General features: G+C 45.1%; 1 protein-coding gene across 1 annotated transcript; it reads right to left on the bottom strand.

Annotated features, from left to right (window-relative positions):
• Positions 1-1,594: 1,594 nt before the first annotated feature.
• Positions 1,595-21,359, bottom strand: pip5k1ab (phosphatidylinositol-4-phosphate 5-kinase, type I, alpha, b). The gene is made up of 16 exons (XM_056286457.1): positions 21,227-21,359; positions 17,936-17,970; positions 17,493-17,585; positions 17,106-17,236; positions 16,877-16,994; positions 16,546-16,698; positions 16,067-16,366; positions 13,102-13,340; positions 12,905-12,988; positions 11,234-11,282; positions 11,065-11,149; positions 10,749-10,919; positions 10,174-10,306; positions 10,009-10,071; positions 5,997-6,096; positions 1,595-5,368 (listed from the first exon to the last, which is right to left on the bottom strand). Exons 1-16 carry the CDS (start codon positions 21,270-21,272, stop codon positions 5,366-5,368), a joined length of 1,803 nt encoding a protein of 600 aa, XP_056142432.1. The 5' UTR covers positions 21,273-21,359; the 3' UTR covers positions 1,595-5,365.
• Between the last annotated feature and the right edge of the window lie 108 nt (positions 21,360-21,467).

The raw sequence follows: 21,467 nt of genomic DNA, 5'->3' as shown, positions 1-21,467 counted from the left end.
GCTATCTACACTAACACCACACACACCACACACACACACACACATTCCGAAAATATAGGAGTGATTCCCAAACCCCTGCCTTCTGCTGCCCCTTTATGTGGGAACGATGGTTGTCAATAAAGCTGATTCTAATTCTGCTCTCGCTGTCAATTTGCTAGCACGAGTAATCACTTACAGGCCTAAAAAAAGCAGACCACGCCATTCGTCCATAAGTCACAGCCCATAAAGCTGTCAGATCAATTACTGCCTCCCAGATAAGAGGAAGCCCAGCGCTCCAAACCAAATACACATCATGCGGATGACAAAGCTGAGCAGTTAGGCAACCTTTACCCATTCCCTGTGGGCAATACGAAAACCTGCAAGCACAGATTCTCCTCAAAACATTATCTGTTCTACATGTGATATATGTTTAATATGTATATTAACAGAGATGCTGCGTGACGTCAGCCATTAAGAGTCATCATATATATCTTCTGTAGACGTTATGGCTCCTCAGTTGGTGAGGCTACACCAAGGCCTATTAATATGGGTGGGAAGTTGTGAGATTTTAAGGTGGAGATTTCCATCCGTCCATTGTCCAAGCCTCTTATCCAAATTAGGGTCGCGGGATTGTTTAAAGTATAATCTAATAATTAAACAACAACAACAATAATAATAATAATAGTAATTAATATAACAATAATAAAATAATAATAGTAATCAATATAACAGTAATAAAATAATAATAATAGCAATTAATATAACAATAATAAAATAATAATAGTAATCAATATAACAATAATAAAATAATAATAATAGCAATTAATATAACAATAATAAAATAATAATACTAATTTAAGGATAATAATTAGGGAGATTCTAAGGTGGAGATTTGAAATGCAAAGAAACAAAACAAAAAAACAACAAATGGAATGTGGAATAATGGGAATTGTAGGTTTTTTGTGTAGAAGGTGAAAAGCCACAAACTAACAGGGTGGAATGCGATTTCAGGGACACAGTAAATTATAAAAATAATAAATAACTATTGTTTCCACTGATATTTATTCATAATTAGTGAGAATTTAACTCTATCTATACATTAGTAAAGGTATATTTATGTTTAATTATATTGAAAACGTGTTTCATTGAAACTGAAAATGTCATTTGGGGACATAAAAAAATGGAGTGTACGTGCAAAAAAAAAGAAGGTAAAATTTAAAAAAATATATATTCTACATGAATTATTTTGTGATAATGTTATACAGAAGACCTCACTCTAAAATAAAAGCCTTTCATAATAAAAATTTCATTTATTTTGACTAAAATATTGATACGTTATTTCCCGGGGACAGAAAAGTCACCAACAGCCAGGAATGACCCAGCTAATGATAGAATCAAATTTTTCAAGATTCAGAGGTGTACTTGTCACATAATTCACATACAAGTACAATGAGCAGTGAAATGCTTATACATTTGCAGTAGATATACAAGCCCAGTCTGGCTTCGACTGCACGGGTCTGACCAGAACAGCCACCTAGGGCCTAATTATTTCTATGCCCATGAAAAAGTGAATGATTAAAATAACAATTCACAAATGAGGGACAAGAACCAAGTTTTAGAAAATATGTTTAATCCATTAAAATCAGACAATATGTAAGACATCACCACATAAATGAAACATGGCAGGAGGGACAGGCAGCACATATTGCATGAGAAGGCATTTCCGTGACTCCTTATATACATATACACAATTTATACATAGTAAAAATATAGCCCGGTCGCTGGCGCACAGACGGCAACCAGCGACACTAGCTCGTAGGCCATGTGACACATTCATGTAGAAAAGCGTGGGATATTATTGACCCAGAATCATTATGGAGAGAGAATATATCTATATTCATATTCTAAAACACAAGATATAAAAAAGTGAAACTGGCAAACAATCCCCTCTCATAGGCAATACACACTATAAAGTTTCAGACACCCTCTTGTCAGAATACATTTTACGTACAATCATCTAAAGTACATATACAACTGAACTGTTTCAGCCTACAACAATAATCATAATTGCAATAATAAATACGTTTCTTGGAATTGAAAGATGGCAGACTGTTGTTCATATTGCATTAGTTCATATCGGTGTAGTGTGTGTTGTGTAAGTGGAGAAGTCATTGCCCTTGAGCACCAACGGATGATGTGTCTCTTGTGCCATAGTGTATTAGTGAATACAATACCACCAGCAAGTGAACTGGGCTGCATCCAGAAGCTGTGCAGGACCACACATAAAAACAAAAAACAAGTGGCTCTGGAAATTGTCTCTTTCAGCAGCGGTATTTAAACAGGATGCATAAAAGTCTTAGTTATATAATATTATCTGGACCATAATATCTGAAAAAGTGTCTCTTGGGAGTGTTTTCTTTGGTGGCCGGCTGTTTTTCAACCAGCAGAATAAGACTTTAAATCGATTTATCTGAAACAAAAACCAGTAGCCTAGTTACATTTCAGCACAAAGAGTCCATGAATCAAGAATGTGAGATAGTTATCCCAGCTTTAACAAAAGGATGGGACAGGGATGCTCTCTAACACCTACCGCAATTGTAGCAGATCAATCATCAACTTCACACAAGTGTGGAAAAATAAAAGAGCACAAAGTAAACCATTTCTTTTTTCATGAAAGAGGAAAGAAAAAAAAACTTTGCAAGCATTCAAATCCTAGTCTTAAAATGTTTCTGTGTCCTTCATACAAAATATTCTGGAGGAAATATCATTTCAAGAGATTCCCAAAAACACGGGTTAGCCCAGTGTTATTATCGCAAACAGCACATCAGTCCACACCGACGTCCACGAGTGCCCTCAACATTAACCGTACCGGACCGTGGAACAACAACAGACACGACAATCCCCAGCCTCATGCAAGCTCACGGCTTACCTAGCGTGTGATGCTCTTTTCTTTGGTGCCACGACTGGCTTTTGACGCACAACACTCGTTTCCTATCGGACCACTACGCATTGATGAACACTAGTCCGTTTTCCCATCCTCGGCAGTTTGCCTCCATTGCATCCTTCTATAGCTCACATTTCAACCCCCCTCCCACACACACACACACACACAAACACACAAACACACACACACACTCTGGTGCGCAGACCACATGTGCCACATCAACAGTCCTATTTCAGTAAATGGGGTGAAATCTGCAGGCTGCTACAGTCACCTGGTAGAGATTTAATTTTCTGCATCAGAAATAAAGATTAAAATGCCTCCTGTCGGTCACCCCAAGAAACTGTTGTGGCACCCTCAATAATAAACTAAGGGAAGAGACAAAATGATTCATATGAAAACATTTTATATACAAAGACGTATAAAATGTGCTCAAGACAACATATAAACAACCCTAGTTAGTCACATAAACAATCGTTTTAAACCAGGTTAATGCAACTGGTCCAAGACAGGATTGAATAATCATTTCTGTAACCAGCAGAAATTAATAAAGATGAAAATTATTTTTGGGGACTCAGATCGTGCTTTATAATAGCGAGTTGCCCTTATTGCTACAAGGGCCAGTGGTATACGAGACAATCGTCTTTACTGTATGACGTCGGGAGGGTTAAAAAGAATCTTAACTATTGTGATACAACACTCAGACATAAAACTGGCAGTTTTTTTCATAGTCATATGTGGTGATGTGGCACTTCTGCAACTAACAGAATGTTATGGACCATGAGAAACACTTGTTCACCTCCAAAAATGGCCTCACTTCTCAGTAGTACCAGCACCAAACATTAGGAGAGACCAAACTGTGAAGGCACAGTCATCAAAGATGGAAAAGCAAGCGAGGAAAAGATATTACTGCTCTAATATCAACACTTGAACACCTCATTAAACAGCATCGGCCGGCCAACAACGCGCACCTCTGTTCCCACTCACATCCTGGCACACATGGTCACATCAGAGGGGGAGATTCTGGAGTTGTAAAGTTGTCTGCCATATACAGCATGAGGAAAATCCATCCATCCATCCATTATCCAAACTGCTTATCCTGCTCTCAGGGTCGTGGGGATGCTGGAGCCTATCCTAGCAGTCATTGGGTGGCAGGTGACGCTGCCTTTGCTGGACCTGTGGAGTTCCAACAAGGCTTCCAGCAAACACTCTTTACTATAGGGGCTTGCTGAAACCCCTCAGTACACAATCTTTCCGGACCCTGAAATCAGTCCATTACTGCAAATCCCCAACTAGTCAAGGAAAAGCATATATGGTTACAGTGCCGACAGAGGCAGGTGTTGATCACAACACAATTCATGTCGATAACGTTAAGGAAATGGTTGGTAGAACAGGTTCATTCTCACGAGCAGTGCTACAGTCACCTGGATGCAATGAAAAATAATGAAACAAAAGTGAGCATCTGAGTCACGACACCCCAAACTTACAATGTACACACACACTCCCTTCACACACCTCCTTAAAACACTCCTTCAAATTGTCCTTAACATGCCTCTAAATACATTTTCCTCCCGGACTGCCATCTCTACTCATTCATGGTCTTTCCTGCTGTCTGACTAGTGGGCTGCGAGAAAAGGCCAAGATGATGGTCGGTCGCTACATCATAGATGAACTGAGAATTCTTAACTCGAAACCTAAATCCTACCTACCATTCTCACCATCCACTGGTGACCAGGCATTAGGTCATCCACTGGTGACCAGGCTTAGGGTCATCCACTGGTGACCAGGCTTAGGGTCATCCACTGGTGACCAGGCTTTAGGTCATCTCACAAAACAAAATTAAAGTCAGAATTGTTATAATTATATCACCCCAGCGGACAGACATGGGTTGAACATTGAACTCATCTGTGATTAAGGATTGTACAAGAGCAGGTGTCCACTGCATACGGATGCAAGATGTACATTAGACTAACGAATGGTGCATCAAAAGGGGCTGCCCGAAAACTGCCTGTGCTTGGCAGCGAGTCTGTTCTTCAGCTACCGATACAGGAGAGAGGGGCTCTGCAACAGGCGTGAACAACACAAGTGAACTCTGGGACACTTAAAGAAGGACTGCGTTTCTTTTTCCGTTTACTTTGTTTAGCAGCACACGCTGTGTAGTTGGCTGGGAAAGCCTACAGGCCACCATATAGACCGTCTTCCCCCCAGTCTCCCACCGCTGCCATGCCAAGCCACAGCCTCCACCTCACCTCATCAACTGGAATACATGGAACTTCCCCCGCAGATATGGGTGAGGTAAACAACAGAGGAGGAGGAGGAGGAGGAGGAGGAGGAGGGTGGAGCCGCTGCAGGTGTGTGAAATTCGCTCTCTATAATTCCCGAATCCCGCCCACCTCATCTCTCCTTTCAGAATCGCCTCATGTTTAGATGGGGCCGGTCCAGTTTTTACTGTGGAGATCAAACCAACACCAGTACAAAACATCAGTGAGGCTGAAGCCCATGGAAGAAATGTACAACTAGCTGTCATAGATAAGTGAACAAATTATTTTTTTTTTTTTTTTGTGGATTTTTCCCCCCTTTTTCTCCCCAATTATTCTTGGCCAATTACTCCACTCTGCCGAGCCGTCCCGATTGCTGCTCCACCCCCTCTGCCGATCCGGGGAGGGCTGCAGACTACCACATGCCTCCTCCAACGCATGTGGAGTCGCCAGCCGCTTCTTTTCACCTGACAGTGAGGAGTTTGCCAGGGGGACGTAGCACGTGGGAAGATCATGCTATTCCCCCCCAGTTCCCCCTCCCTCCTGGAACAGGCACCCTGACCGAACAGAGGGAGCGCTAGTGCAGCAACCAGGACACATACCCACATCCAGCTTCCCACCTGCAGACACGGCCAATTGTGTCTGTAGGGATGCCCGACCAAGCCAGAGATAACACGGGGATTTGAACAGGCGATCCCCATGTTGGTAGGCAACAGAATAGACTGCTACGCTACCCGGACGCCCCCCCCCAAATTTATATTTCTAACGTTTGTTTATGAGAGTGTATGTATGTTCTCAGAGAATATGAGACGACTTACAAAACAGATGTTCGTCTCAGGGATGATGTCTGATAGTGATACTACGTCTTCATTTCCAGATAGATTGCCTGCATTGTCGCCCATGTCCTCCGCTCCCACACTGGCACAGAGAGAATTAAGCAATTAAACACAACCCCAATTCCAAAAAAGTTGGGACAGAATGGAAAATGCTAATAAAAAACTAAAAAGAGTGATTTGTAAAATTATTTTGACTTGCAATCAAAGACAAACTGCATTATTTTTGACAATATACGTTTATTCTGAAATTGATGCCTGTAACACGTTCCATAAAAGTTGGGACAGAGGCAATTTAGGACTAATAACGATATGACAAGATGAAATAAGGATGTGAAACAGGTGATGTTATACAGGTGAGGCAGTCGTGTTATTGTTTATAAGGAATCTCCAGAAAAGGCAGAGTCCCCCAACAGCAAGGATGAGTTGAGGCTCGCCAATTTGCCAACAGAGGCATCAGGGAATAATCTAGCACTTTGAGAACATTCATTCATTCATTCATCTTCAGCCGCTTCTCCGGGGTTGGGTTGCGGTGGCAGCAAGCTAAGTAGGGCACTCCAGACGTCCCTCTCCCCAGCAACGCCCTCCAGCTCCTCCTGGGGGATCCCAAGGCGTTCCCAGGGCAGATTGGACATGTAGTCCCTCCAGCGAGTTCTGGGTCTACCCTGGGGTCTCCTCCCTGTTGGCCATGCCCGGTAAACCTCCAAAGGAAGGCGCCCAGGAGGCATCCTAATCAGATGCCCGAACCACCTCATCCATCCATCCATCCATTATCCGAACTGCTCATCCTGCTCTCAGGGTCGCGGGGCTGCTGGAGCCTATTCCAGCAGTCATTGGGCAGCAGACGGGGAGACACCCTGGACAGGCCGCCAGTTCATCACAAGGCCCGAACCACCTCAATGTTCCCCAAAGACAAATCGGTAGGATTTTGGGCATTTCGCCCTCTACAGTGCACAATATAATTAGAAGATTCAAGGAATCCAGTCAAATCTCTGTGCGTAAAGGGCAAGGCTGAAAGCCACCTCTGAATGCGCGTGATCTCCGATGTCTTAAAAACTGTCATGTGTCTGTAATGGGTATCATGACCTGGGCTCGGGGATACTTTGGTAAATCTTTGTCAGTCAACATCAATCACCACTGCGTCCACATATGCAAGTTAAGGTTTTATTATGTAAAGCAGGAGCCATACATCAACTCTGTCCAGAAGTGCTGCCGGCTTCTCCGAGCTCAGTCTCATCCGACATGGAAAGCAACACAGCGGAATTGTGTTTTGTGGTCCAACAAGTCAACATTTCAGATAGTTTTTGTAAAAAGCAGCAATCATGCTCTCTGGGCCAAAGAGGAAAAAGACCCTCCAAGCTGTTACCAGCGTCAGTCGAAAAGCCAGAGTGTGTCATGCCATTGGGGGGGGGGGGGGTCCTGTGCCCATGGCATGGGTAACTTGCACATCTGTGAGGGTACCGTTAATGCAGAAAGAGATGTACAAATTTTGGAGCAACCTTGGCTGCCATCCAGATGCTGTTTTTTTTCCAGGGATGTTCCTGCATTTTCCAGCAGGACAACGCCAAACCACATACCGCCCAAGTGCATGGCTGTGTAAGCATAGTCCGGAACATCACAACGCCTACCAGTCCTATCCATTCCATCCATCCATTGTCCAAGCCGCTTATCCCAATCGGGGTCGCGGGAAGCTGGAGCCTATCCCAGCAGTCATCGGGTGGCAGGTGGGGAGACACCCTGTACAGGTTGCCAGTCCATCACAGGGCTGACACACACAGAAAAAGAAACAGAATCGCCTTCAACAGTTCACATACGAGCCTACCAAAGTGATAAAGCACCAGCTACTGCTACTACTACTATTACTACTACTTTTGGCTACTCCCGTTAGGGGTCGTCACAGCAGATCATCCGTTTCCATTTCTTCACCTGCAATAATCGATTTGCCTAAATGCAGGGACTAAAAATTATATCTCTGCAGACTTCTTAAATGTTTAGCGAAGGGGTTGATTTGAAATATTGGATTCAATCAGGGCTAACACATGAGTGCTACTGCAAGCTATATCGGCTAAGTGCTACTTCTGAACCTTGTACAGGGAATCAGGACCTCTGGGATTTTGTGGGACGTGTGCACTACAAAGTGCGAGTGGGAACCCTGTCCAGCCAATAGCAGATAGTAGGGGTGTCATGATTCTCAAAATTTACATGGTGATTCTGGTCACGTGGCTTGGGTCCTGGGTTGTTTCCGATGGCTTCTGGACACTGCTCGGCATCCTGCTCATGATATTCTTCATAAATTTTATAATTCCATTATAATTCCATTATCCTCTTCCAATGTTGTATTGTGTAGATTGCGTAAACACAACATCCATTGTACGTTGACCGTCTTGGGAGAGAGAGCCCTCCTCTGTTGCTCTCCCTGAGGTTTCTTCCTATTTTTTCTCCCTGTTTAAGGTTTTTTTAAGGGAGTTGTTTCTTATATGATGCGAGGTTCTAAGGACAGGATGTTGTATTGCTGTAAAGCCCCTTGAGGCAAATTTGTAACTTGTGATATTGGGCTATACAAATAAAACTGACTTGACTTGCCTTTAATCTTTCCTCTGAACGCTGAGTTTCTTTTTTCTCTGGAGCATCAGAAGTTTTTCTTGGACACTTCTTAGCTTCTTCCCGACATTGCTTCAGCCACAGCTACCAGTCCCTCTAGTTCAGAATCTCAGCCATAACCTTTTCTTTGTTTAATCACCAGTTGTTGCCAGATCATCAAACTCACTGTCATTTCATACCCTGTCTTCCCTTTCGGCCTGGCTGCCTCACCACTTCCCTCTGCTGTTTTCCCCGCCCAAGCTCCTTACCTGCATCTCATTTTCTCCAATCAGTCCATACTACTTATACCAGCACCTGTTCACTAGTTCCCTGCCAGATTGTCTGGTGGGTTTTGCTACCTAGCTATCCAGCATCTCCCTTGTGATCTTCTGCCTGACATACTCCTGTTTTTTGACTCTGCTGCCTGATTCTGGACTTGAGTTTCTTCCACCTGCTCCGGTCGCCTGTCTCGAGCTGACTCCCTGGTAACCTGAACTGTGTCTGAACCTGTTTTTCCCGTGTGCCTGCTCCTTGTCTGTTTTGTCACATATTGAACTGCTTTCCTGGTAGGTATTTTCACCTCTGACTGCCCCCCGCCCTTTTTTTTTGGGCAATTACCACCTTTATTTGATAGCGATAGCCGAGAGAGACAGGGAAGGCAGGGGCGATAAAGGGGATGACGTGCAGCAAAGGGCCCGGGCCGGATTCGAACCCAGGCCGCTGCGGTAAGGACTCAGCCTTATGTGGTACATGCTCTACCAGGTGAGCCACCGGGGTGCCCCCTTTCTGCCTGCCTTTTGAACAAGTAAATCATTTTGTGACCTAAACCTGCATGTCCTTGAGTCTTGCATTTGGGTTCTCATTTGTCAGTCTCTCTTAAAACATTATAGCGGGTGCTAGCTCGGCCTGCCTGCAGTCCTGACCTGTCTCTGACTGATAATGTGTGGTGCATTACAAAGCACAAAATACGGCAACGAAGGCCCCATACAACTGCACAGCTGTAGACCTGCATACTGGATGAATGGGGAAAAACTCCGCAAGCTAAACTTAACCAACTGGCGTCTTCAATGCCCAAATGCTTAACAAGTGTTATTAAGAGAAGTGGTAATGTTCTACTCGACTGTCCCAACTTTTTTAGGGTGTGTTGCAGTCATTTGAAATGAGTGTATATGTAAAAAAGATTTTTTCAATTCACAAGATAAAACATCTAACAACATGTTGTAGTGTTTTCAATATAGTACAGGGTGAAGAGAATTTACAAATCACTCCTTGTGTATTTATTAGTTTTTTCCATACTGTCCCAACTTTTTTTGGATTTGGTGTTTTTTATATTCCTGAATGATGAAATGAACTGAGGTTGAACTTTGACAGGTTTTACAAATGAGAGCCTTTGAGGGTTTGTCTGCTTCATCAGTACCTGTGGGAAGCACCTTGGTCTTGGTCTGTATATGCAGATTTGTGTACCTCCACCCCTACAGACCTGCGCAGAGTAAATACTGGTCAGAGGAGAGAAAACTTCAAAACGCAAGAGAGAGACAGAAGAGAAAAGTTCTTTGTTATTATTCTTTTGGTGGCATCTTACCGCAGTGGAGGAGAAGAGGAGGCAAGTCCTGTGCTGCCCATTGATGAGGTAGACAGGTTGGCCTCATAGTCGCCAGAGCTTCCTGGCAGGGGAGGGGTCCTAGGTACCAGATCCGGTCTGCCTGGATGTACGCCTGTGAAAAACAAGGAATAGAGCTACTGCACATTTCCCAACTGGTATTTGGTTCCATACACACGATAAGATTTCTGCAATTTTCGTTAACATTCAAGACTTTTAAAGACATTTTTACTACAAGTTGGAAAGAAACTGAGACTAATGACATATTTAGACCTGGAACAGAAGAGTCTTGTCGCTAACCTGACTGATTTGTCAATCAAAAAAACAGCAGGCCAGAAAAACAACCTTTTTAAGATGTCTAAAACTGAATTCCTACTTGAAAATGCTCAACACCCTTTAAAAACTCAAGATTACAGAATATAATTTCAGACATTCGATTTTTTTTTTTTAATCTTCTGATACGCCGTGTAGGATACTCTAACATATGCGGTTGTTGGCATGAATACAAGTCTACCAGATGTCTCAGCTCTCCATCTCGAAACCCCTCCCCCCCTTACCACTGTCTCCATCTGCCTCTGTACTTTTGAAGTGTGTGTGGTAGACCAGTCTGGAGTCAATGGCTGACTGTCCTGCTGCATGGGACAGCGGGACAGGAGCTCCCAAGGTGGGGGCCCTCCTCAGACCTCCCTGACCCCCGCCACGACTCTTCTTAGATGGAGAAGGCTTTACTGAGGTCAGAAGACAGGAAGAAGTGAAAAAAGGGAGAAAATCAATAGAAATTATTAGTGAAGGCAACGATATTCCACCCCCGTGAGGTGAAAAATGCTGACTTCACTTCGATATTCACAAAGACACGAGCATGTGCACACTTACATGGAATTTTCTTGAACACTGTGTTGCACATAAACTGCTGGAAGCGTTCGGCATAGAAGCCAGGTCTGTGAACCGAAACCGTATCCTGTAGAGGAAACAGAGGAGTTAAAAGTCAGCCGAATCTGCGGTATCTACATTCATGAATGGGTTCCAGTGTGCAGGTTCCTACCCCATCGTGGACTAGAGCCTTCCATGAGTGCTCCAGCTTCTTGATGAATCTGAAAGTTGAGAAATAAACCAGCATACCAGCAGTTTATTCACTGTGACCAATTCAGATGTCATAATCCACACAGCAAGGTAACCCGGATACAGAATCACCAATACCATTTACCCACCCACCCCCCCACCCCCGCCCATGTAGCACCCTTGATAATGTTATATTATTATAGCCTTAAAGGGGAATATCTCCTGGCGGGAGCACAAAACCAGAGCTGAAGTCTACGGTGACACACCACCTATCTCAACCATGGTTGCACAGAGGAGAGCAGGTTTTGCAGGACAGAACAAAAGACCAGATTATGTCCGACGTCATCTGTATGTGTCCCCCATGTCCTTACAGAGGAAGGCGACCTTTCAGCTACATAGACTGCATTTCAAGAGACACTTAGATAAATGTTCAAGACCCACCAAATCAAATGGGAAAGAGAAAACTGGCGTGACGTTGTGAATGCATGCTCAACTGCGGTCAAGGGACGATGATGAGGATGATGATTAAAGGCGATAGTGCTGAAGTAGTCTTAAAGGGGCCTCTACAGGTTAAAACACAGCATGTTACTCTTTGAGTTTAATCGCTCAAAATGGGCGCTCATGAGTTGAGTTATGTTTGTGCATGGGTGTTAAGGTTCAGCGTAGCAGTATAGCTACATCAGAGCTACCTGAGGTCTCCCAGTCACCTGACGAGTCACCTGAGTGAGATCCTATACGAGTAGATTTCTGGTGCATCCCACCGTTGCTCCTCCCATGCATTTTAAGGTGTCTCTGGTAGGACTAAGGTTATCTGAACACCTGTGTATATGTAACTGCTGTGTATTGGTTAGCCTAGCACTAGGCGGGGAGGTTACAATAAAAAAAGGACTATAGATTTTCACCCTCAAAGTAGCCATGTGATGTTACCTTGTTTTTTCTTGTTTTGTTTTTTTTTGTTCAATTTTTCAATGGGGCAGTCAGCTTTACCACGCTGGGGAAATACCAACACGTTTTTGGCTCAAAAAATTTAATTACAGGCTTATTACCTCTTGTGGTTGTGGTTTGTTGGCCCCTCCCCCCCAGCTCAACAACACCAGAAGGCCACGCTCTCTGACCGCAGTTGCCAGAACACATCCCAGTGCACAGGCCAACTCCGCGTCGCTCTTCATCCCTATCCTCTCCTTCAGTGCTCGCCGGGGGGGTGAAAGCCAACCTGATTCACTCTCATTTTCAAACGAGCTTTGTCAACTTGGTGTTTCGCCTCGCTACATTTGTGTCTTTTCGGCGCTGTGTCCGCCACTGTCGTAGCTTCCTCATGGATGCGTGTTTACAATCTCGATCTGGCACCTGGTCGCTGTGTTTTTATACAGTCCTGCTGCCCAAAGACTAACGGCCCAAAACATCCCATAGACAGCACAATAAGAAAACACAGGCAGGACAGGGTCTCTGCAGATGCAGACACCACCACACACATCTAGTGGGTCATAAGTGATGACTGAGAGGGATTACTTTTGTATGAGTCCATACATTAAGAGTGTTAAATGTAGCAACACTGCCGAAAAATGCTACTGCTGTGAAAAGTCTGCTCAAGACTTAAATAAAACTGAAGTAACGCTCACACCCACAGCTCCTTTAGCTGATCTGTCACCCCTACCTGTAGGACTGCAGAATGTCAATGATGCCGATGTACACAAGCAGTCGCTCCCCTTTACTGTTCCGGGAGGGAATCCCACCCATGCTGGAATGACAAGGCCAGAGCTACGGATTACGCAGTGATCGTATTGTGAATCAAAGCAAGAATTTCATTTCAAATTCAGGCCAGCCGGGAGTCAGGTAGCCGAGAAGACTCACTGGTCCTCTGATTCCATGGCTCCTTTTCCCCGAGCCTCTCCCTGGATGGACTCCATGGCTGTACAGTAGAGACTTTTCTGGGCTTGAGGACGCCGCTGGTCTGGGGTCACTGCCCCATCCGATGTTCCCCCACTGTCCCCCGAATGTCCCACACCACGCTCCCGCTCTCGACTGGCCTGGTCCAGGTTGTGGATGCCCACCAGCAGGCTGTAATCCATGATCTTAAAACTCTGCAAGAGCTACAAAAAACATGTACACCACCAAATAAGAGTTAATATGCAAACCAATAGGAGGCTGAAAATAACAGGAATCACGATTCTAACACATTACAGTCACATCTGATCAGGACATAACACAACAATAGTATTAGTCAAAGAATTTTCATCTCAGAGACCTGTAAACTGGCCCTGCCCCCCCCTTTTTTTCTCCCCATTGTCAATTATACCCGTCCAATTACCCCACTCTTCCGAGCCGTCCTGGTTGCTGCTCCACCCCCTCTGCCGAGCCGGGGAGGGCTGCAGACTGCCACGTGCCTCCTCCGATACATGTGGAGTCGCCAGCCGCTTCTTTTCATTTGACAGTGAGGAGTTTCACCAGGGGGACATAGCGCATGGGAGGATCACGCTATTCCCTCCCTCCCATTTCCCCCTCCCCCCTGAACAAGCACCCTGACCAACCAGAGGAGGAGCTAGTGCAGCGACCCGGACACATACCCACATCAGGCTTCCTACCCACAGACATAGCCAATTGTGTCAGTAGGGGCGCCCGACCAAGCCGGAGGTAACACGGGGATTCGAACCGGTGATCCCTGTGTTGGTAGGCAACGGAATAGATCACTACACTACCCAGATTTAACTGAGTCCTAATATCTGTGGAGTGGCATACGGTCAAACTGTGTGCTCTGACCCACTGGTAGACATGCATTCTCTGGAAACTCTGATCAACAACAAGACTTCAATAAAAAAAAAAAAACATTGTCTTTTTGTCTCTAAAACAGATGTAGATATTAAAACTGTTGGTGCAACAGACCTGATATAGGAATTAGTCTAGCCAGCTTGCTTAACAATGACAGTAGCCTGCCAATGACAGACATCACAACAGCCAAACCATCTGTTCCTCTCTGTATACTAAATACCTCTCATGCCAGCCCTGTTCACATGCTGCCTCTGGCCTGCGGAAAGCAATAATACGGGCCACTTTCTCGCAATACTATTTTCTGCCTACAAAAGATTGACAAATATAAAGGCTCTCTGCCAAATCAGGAAGAAAATCCATTATGTAGCAAGTTAACCATGGGATTTTAAAGTTTCTGTCAGCAAGAGTGTGTACAATTGAATCCCAGACGTTAAAGTGATGTAATGTCTGAGCAGACTGACAACATGCTCTGTTTATTAAGGCCGGTACACACTGTGCGAATTTGGGCCGTCTCAGACGAAAGACGACTTAACGCGGCGATATCTTCGCTCGCGGCTCCAAAACGGCGGTTCTACGCCGCACCATGAGACAGGTTCGACGACGGCCATTATTACGGTCGTGTGACCGACGATATCCCGGGGCAAAAGTCTGACGGCGTCAGAAATGTAGGATGACCGTCTCACGATGTGACCGCTGCTACGACCTACGTCTACTAACCAACCGATAGAAATGCAGCAGGTTGGGTCCGCGGCGGTGTAGCGGTCTAAGCATCGGCTTTGTGTTGATGCAATTGCCCACTGGGGACCAGGGTTCGCGCCCCGGTCTCGTCAGATCCGACTATGGCCAGACTCGATGAAGCAGCAATAATTGGCAACGCTGGATTCGCCTTGTCACTAAAGTGGCGAGGCGTCTCCTTCGAGACTGCCGGCTGGAGAGATGCAGTTGGCGAACGCATGCAGTGCGAGGGTGGGTGTTTGAATTAGAATAGGAAGCAACTGGCCACTAAATTGGGAGAAAAAGGGAAAAATCAGAAATAAATTTAGAAAATAAAAGAAATGCAGCAGGAAATGACGCACCGATCAACGCCACGCAGAATCTCTGCTGGCACTGAACACAAACAGACTGTTAGCATCTGTGGCCCAAACGCCATGGATTCAACAGGACCAAGCTAAAACGAGCAACAAAATGAGCTGCGGCGATTACTGAAAGGACTCAATTCCTGCTTGGCGTCATGTTGCTCTACCAGTGGTGTAGGTTGATTACGTGTGCTGATGCAGCACGCACGTTGACGACGTTTTTATGGATTTGCGTCGTAGCCTGCGATTCAGTAGGCGTTATCGTACAGTCTACATACATCAGACTTGATGTCGTACCCAAGTTTATTAGATCCACATCGCACCATGTGGCTTGCAGTAAACTTATAGGACTGCTAAAATCACACAGTCTGTAGGAGGCTTCAGATGCCGCCAATCTGTTTAGGAACCTGTCTGCTGCTCGCACATTACCAAGAAACAAAACAATGCAAACAGAAATGTCTTGCAAGTCTCTGTGAGCTGGTCGCTTCTGCACAAGAAATTGAATTTGAAGTATTTCCAGCCAAAAGCCATTTTAAGCAAACATTTAAAAAGCTGTAAAAAAAAAAAAAAAAAATTACAGGCAAATCACCCGGTTTTAAGAGATTTTACCATCTCCCTGGTCATTGGATATGGTCAGAAACATCCAAGACAAAAAACAGAGCTCTTTATCAAATAATCCCCATCACTAATACGTCAACTTGCAGCGGCCTGGGTTCGAATCTGGCCTGGGCCCTTTATTGCATGTCATCCCCTCTCTCTCTCCTGCCTTTCCTGTCTCACTCTCTGCTATCACTATCAAATAAAGGTGGAAAATGCCACCAAAAAAAAAAAAAGAAGAAGCTTAAAACCTCTGTGCAAGTTTTTGGTAATTGTGGTGTTTGCATTTCACTTTTCTTATTTGAGACATCAAAATCTCCACCAAACAGGTGAAACACAGCTATTCAGTCATATACAAGTGTCTCTCCCCAACTCACCAAGCAGTCCCTCTGGATGGTCTTGCTGAGGGCATTGTAGTTGTCAGCTTCCAGCAGTATGCCATCTGGCAAGTCCTGGATAAAGTCCAGGTCCTTGTACGTGGGCACAGCCTTCTCCCTCTCCTTGGGTGAAGCTCGTCTCTTATAGGTGGAGCCCTTAAGGTCATATTTGAGGTGCATGGGGACGATGCGGGGAAGCAAATTGTTCATAACAACTATACGAATGTTCTTGCCGCCTGCCTGGACGCAGTACAGCCCGTAGAACTTGGGCAGCAGGGTCCGCTTATTTTGGTTTAAGTTCTGAAAGGGAGAAACGGTGGGGGTGAAAGGTAAGACTTTAAGAGGTGACACAGTTTTAATGATCAGTGATCATAAAAAATTCCTTAAATTCTGGCATAATTTTCTCAAGAGGAGTACAGTTGTACAACTCATGACCATGTAGCCCGGTGTCCTCTCACCCACTACCCCTTTAGGCTCACCATGAAGTATCCTGGCAGGAGCTTCTGGAGAAACTCAGCCTCTTTGTGCTGCACAGTCTTGATGATGAACTCATCATCGCTTGAGACATAGAAGAGGGAGCCACTCGCACCAGAGTTTGACAGCTCAATGAGTGGATCGTTACACAAAGAATACTGCAGAGGTGAGAGGAACCAGCATTAGATCCAGTCCACACCGAACAAGCATGTTGGCATAAGCTACAAATCTACTTTTAATATTCCACTGCTAAACAAAATAAATGTAAGGACAGTAACTACAGCCAAGACCAGAGAGGTTATGGTAAACATGGATGCGCCTGCAGCGTGTACCAACCAAGTAGTCATCTGGCCGGATGCCAAAGAGCTCTCTGAAGTAACGGAAGGCAATGGGAGCATAGGTCTTAAAACGAAAGTCGCTGTAGTGATGAGCAGGAGTCAGGTTACTCCCTTCACTAAAAACAAATGTAAGAGAACAAGAAAAAGAAAATCACAGAAATTGAAAATAACAAACATGCAAAATCCCAATTTCCCTATCTTGAATTATTTTGGCTTCTATTTCGAACCTGGGGAAGAAAATGCTCTCAACCACAACGAAGTCTTGCATCAGGACATCCCTCTCAGCTTTCTGGCTCAAGCTGCCAACGGTATGTGTGATACCGAGCTGGATGGCACCTTTCAAGGCAGATGATGTGGTCTAGAGAGGGGGGTAAGGGAGAATAAAAAATGAAGGCGCAACAGAAATGACACTATTTCACACACTTTCTGACTTTCTTCTGTACTTTCCCCCACCGTCCTTGGGTGACTTGCAGGGGGAATTCCAGACTAATTTTAGAATACAAACACTGAATACACATGTCAACGTGTCGGTTCTTTGCCACTTTCCCCTTGGCTTCCGAGGGTTGTGGGGGTCAACAAATTGGTGACACTGACCCCTGGCTGTCTGTTCTAACCTTTTTATAGGTGGTCTCCCCTGTGGTGGTCTCAACACCTCTGTGTCCAATGGTCTTCTTCATACTCTGGGTGGTGCCCGAGGAGCCGGGCATCTGTGGGTTCGTAAAGGGAAGAAGGGATGACAAAAAGGGGAGAAAATAGAAAGGACAAGGGGGGTTAAGGGAGGAAAGAGGGGAACCAAAACTTAAATTGTGGGCTGATGGGTGAGCATGTGTGCATACCCACCTACACCCACACACAAACACGCTCGCACGTGCTCACACAAACTTTTGAGAACAGGGTGTTTTCTCGCTTGGTTTGGATAAACATCTTTACGTGACAACCCGAGACTCTCTAAACCTGTTCTCCTTCCCTCCTCTTAGATGACTAGGTCAACATTTACTTTACTTGACCTTTATTGAAGTGTGTGTGATTCCAATACAGCACTTTATGAAAGCCTTACCTCTGGAGATGCCACTTTTCGAATGCCACTGGGCCCTAAACAGAGACAGACAGAGCAACCGTTGTGTTAGAAGGACAAAAAATCTTTGACTTCCCATTAAAAACACTAGAATGTTTGTTATTGAGCAGGGAGCTAGCTTCCTTACAGTATCAACTTCAGAAAACACACACAAAAGTCAACCCATGCAGCCAATCTTCATCTTAAATGTCACAAGTCAGATAACTTTACACTGGCAGCACTTAACATGAAAGAATTTGTTAGTGACTGTTTGAGCAACTCTCTCCCATTTAATTAGTAGGGCTATTTCCAGCTTTGGCTGCATGTATGCAAGACGGGCAGTGGGCCCGGAAGTAGATGCAGCCACAGATTCTGACTGCTGCTCCCAATATCGGCACTGTATGAACTGGAACTACTGCTCCCCTGAGTAGACTGCTCTAGATTTGCCTTCTCCCCGAGGACCTGTGTCTACAATCATGACCTTCCAACTAGAAAAACAGCTCAATTTAGGTCCCGCTTTCTTCTGTAAGTCTTCCATCATGGCTCACAGTGACATTGCCATTATCCTTCTCATTGATTCGCTGACTTGAAATCTGCGTCTCTGTGTTCTTAAGTTCATTACAATTTCATTTTGCAGATGCTTTTATCCAAAGCGACACACATCTGAGAGTTAATACAACACAAGCAAGGATCTAGTCAGGAGGCGACAACGCAAGTAAGTCAAAAAAAGTAGGTTCAAGTCTGATAGGACATAGGTGTTAGCAGGCAGTGCGCAAAGGCAATGCATAGGGTGCATTGAAGCTAATTTTTTCTTCATTAAACTGTTTAATAAGCTGAACTGATCAGACAATGACAACTTAAAAGAATGCTACTAGTCCTCCAAAGGGACAGAAGAAAACAGTTACTAGTCATCGTCAAGAGTCCGTATCCTGAGATAACCTATGTTAAAGATTCTGGTGCAGATTAATAATGCAATTTGCAAGAAATTAGATCAAGACTGGACAGACATTACTATTCTTCTGGATAAACATGATGACCAAAACAATAAACAGCATTTTTTTTTAAAATACAAATCATAGGAATAGAGCAATCTATAGAAAAAACAACCTTGCGTCCCTATATGAACCTGCTTTTTAAACCTATCTCGCCCACTCTCAAAGTACTTCAAGCTCGTAACCAATGGCAACATTCAGTGTGGGAGTGCTGCAGGTCAAATATATACCCAAATACTTATGGGAAGCTGGTACACCTTTGGCTAAAATGCTTTGTGTGATAAGTCAGCTATGTCTACCACATTAAATCTGCACCACATACAGTTCCTGTTGACAAACCCACGAGGCAGGAATGCTAGTCTGTAGCATTACAGACACGGTAACATCAAGGAATGCCATGCATCTTCTCTAAGTTAGCAAGAACACAATGCAATCCACCAGAAAACAATGGGTGTTTTTTTTCTGCCTTCATTCCTTCTCGTTTTGTAAGACAACACAGCATAACATCTGTACTCATGCAGTTTCTCCTCACACACGCACACTCATGCCAGTACCTCGCTGCAATGCTCTCCGCCAAAACTGAGTCCTAATATCTGTGAAGTGGCATACAGTCAAACTGTGTGCTCTGACCTACTGGTAGACATGCATTCTCTGATCAACAACAAGACTTCAAATACATTTTTTTTTAAAAAACAAAACACTTAAAACATTGTCTTTTTGTCTGTAAAACAGATGTCGATATTAAAACTGTCGGTGGAACAGACTTGATATAGGAATTAGTCTAGCCAGTTTGCTTAACAATGACAGTAGCCTGCCAATGACAGACATCACAACAGCCAAACCATCTGTTCCTCTCTGTATACCAAACACCTCTCATGCCAGCCCTGTTCACATGCTGCCTCTGGCCTGCGGAAAGCAATAATACGGGCCACTTTCTCGCAATGCTATTTTCTGCCCACAAAAGATTGACAAACATACAGGCTCTCTGCCAAATCAGGAAGAAAATCCATTATGTAGCAAGTTAACCACGGGATTTTAAAGTTTATGTCAGCAAGAGTGTGTACAATCGAATCACAGACCAAGTGTTTGTACAGTCCCCAGCTCTCTAATGGAGCCAGAGAACTTTCCAGCACTATTCTTGTTTCCTGACTCGACCTAACTGGCTTCTGTGAGGTGTGGGACTGCAACAACAACAACAAAAAAAAGACAAGAAATGTGTTAAATTGAGAACAACTGGACTGAAAAGGAATAGTTTATTAAGAAGGATGCCATCTTGTTCTTTAAAAGTAACAAAAGATATATATACATATGAGAAATTGGTGAAAAATAACGAAAACACCCATGAGTCACGAACCAGCACCAGTGGCTACGTAACAGCTGACTAAAGGACCAAACACACATTTCCATGACCGCTGCACCGGTATAACGGAATTGATGTCTAACAGAAATTTGCCGGACAGCTTCATAATTATTATGACCGGGGCCTGCTAATTGATTGGATAAGCGTGACAGCCAGTCGCCATGTGTTAAAAAAAAAAAAAGGACAGCAGGGAACTAGCTGGCCAGTGCTGATGGGTGACGGTCCATCACTATTCTGGGGGCTCTGACAAACTTGGGGGGTTTTGGGTTGGAAGGACGTTTACCAGCTTTACCAGTCACCCGATCTGTCTTAATTAAAAGAGCAGGCTCAGGATGAGAGTTGGTGAAATGAACGAGGAGACGGGGGGTACGGTCTGGTAGCTCATAACGTTAAGGGGGTGGGGGGGAGAGGGGGCAACCATTAGCTTCCACCATAAACTGGGCAGACGAACATTTAGACACTGCTGTCAAACGCATCACATTTGATAAGTCAAGGGGAATCGCGAAGAGTATTCACTAGGAAACAACGTAAAAACCTAGCCCGGCTAGCCCGGCTTCCAGTACACCCGACGCCGAGTGCCCCGCAGCAAAGCAGCCGACGCTACATCACCGGCCGCCCAACCGTCCCCCGCTTTCGTTTGTCATGTACCCCCCATTTATTGACTTAGCGCCCGCCACCCATCAGGTCGCCGGCAACCCCAACGCTGGCTAGCCGGCTTATCTGTTGACGTTAGCGAGAACGCCAGCTAGCTAGCCGGCTAACGCTAGTACGTTGACTGGGCTCGCCCGGGGCAGGAGAGCAGACGCGCTAACCTAAGCTAGCTCACTGGCACCGAAAGTCCCCGGGAGGCTTTGTTCGCCCGCCATCCCGCACACAAACACGGTCGCCCGTTCAACCGGCGACGAGCGCAGCGCGGCGGCTAGAATCAAAGGACGAGCTAACCTGTCGGGGCCGTCGATCCCGGGTCGGCTGTTACAGCGGTCGCCATTACGGTTCTGACTGTTCACGTCGGACCAAGCGCGAGCCGTCTTTGCGTTCGATTCCCCGCGTCGCACCACAGCGCCCCCTAGTGGAGCCGAACTGCAGGCGGCCGCCTCCGCGGGCAGCGTTCCCACGGGACGTCACCATCGAGGCCTGTAAACTGCCGAGCATAAATAACGCTGTAACGCCGCACCCCGGGGGG

This window comes from Lampris incognitus, chromosome 9 (genome assembly GCF_029633865.1).
Source record: "Lampris incognitus isolate fLamInc1 chromosome 9, fLamInc1.hap2, whole genome shotgun sequence".
NCBI classification, from domain to species: Eukaryota; Metazoa; Chordata; class Actinopteri; order Lampriformes; family Lampridae; genus Lampris; species Lampris incognitus.
This window is presented reverse-complemented; position numbering and strand designations above follow the sequence as displayed.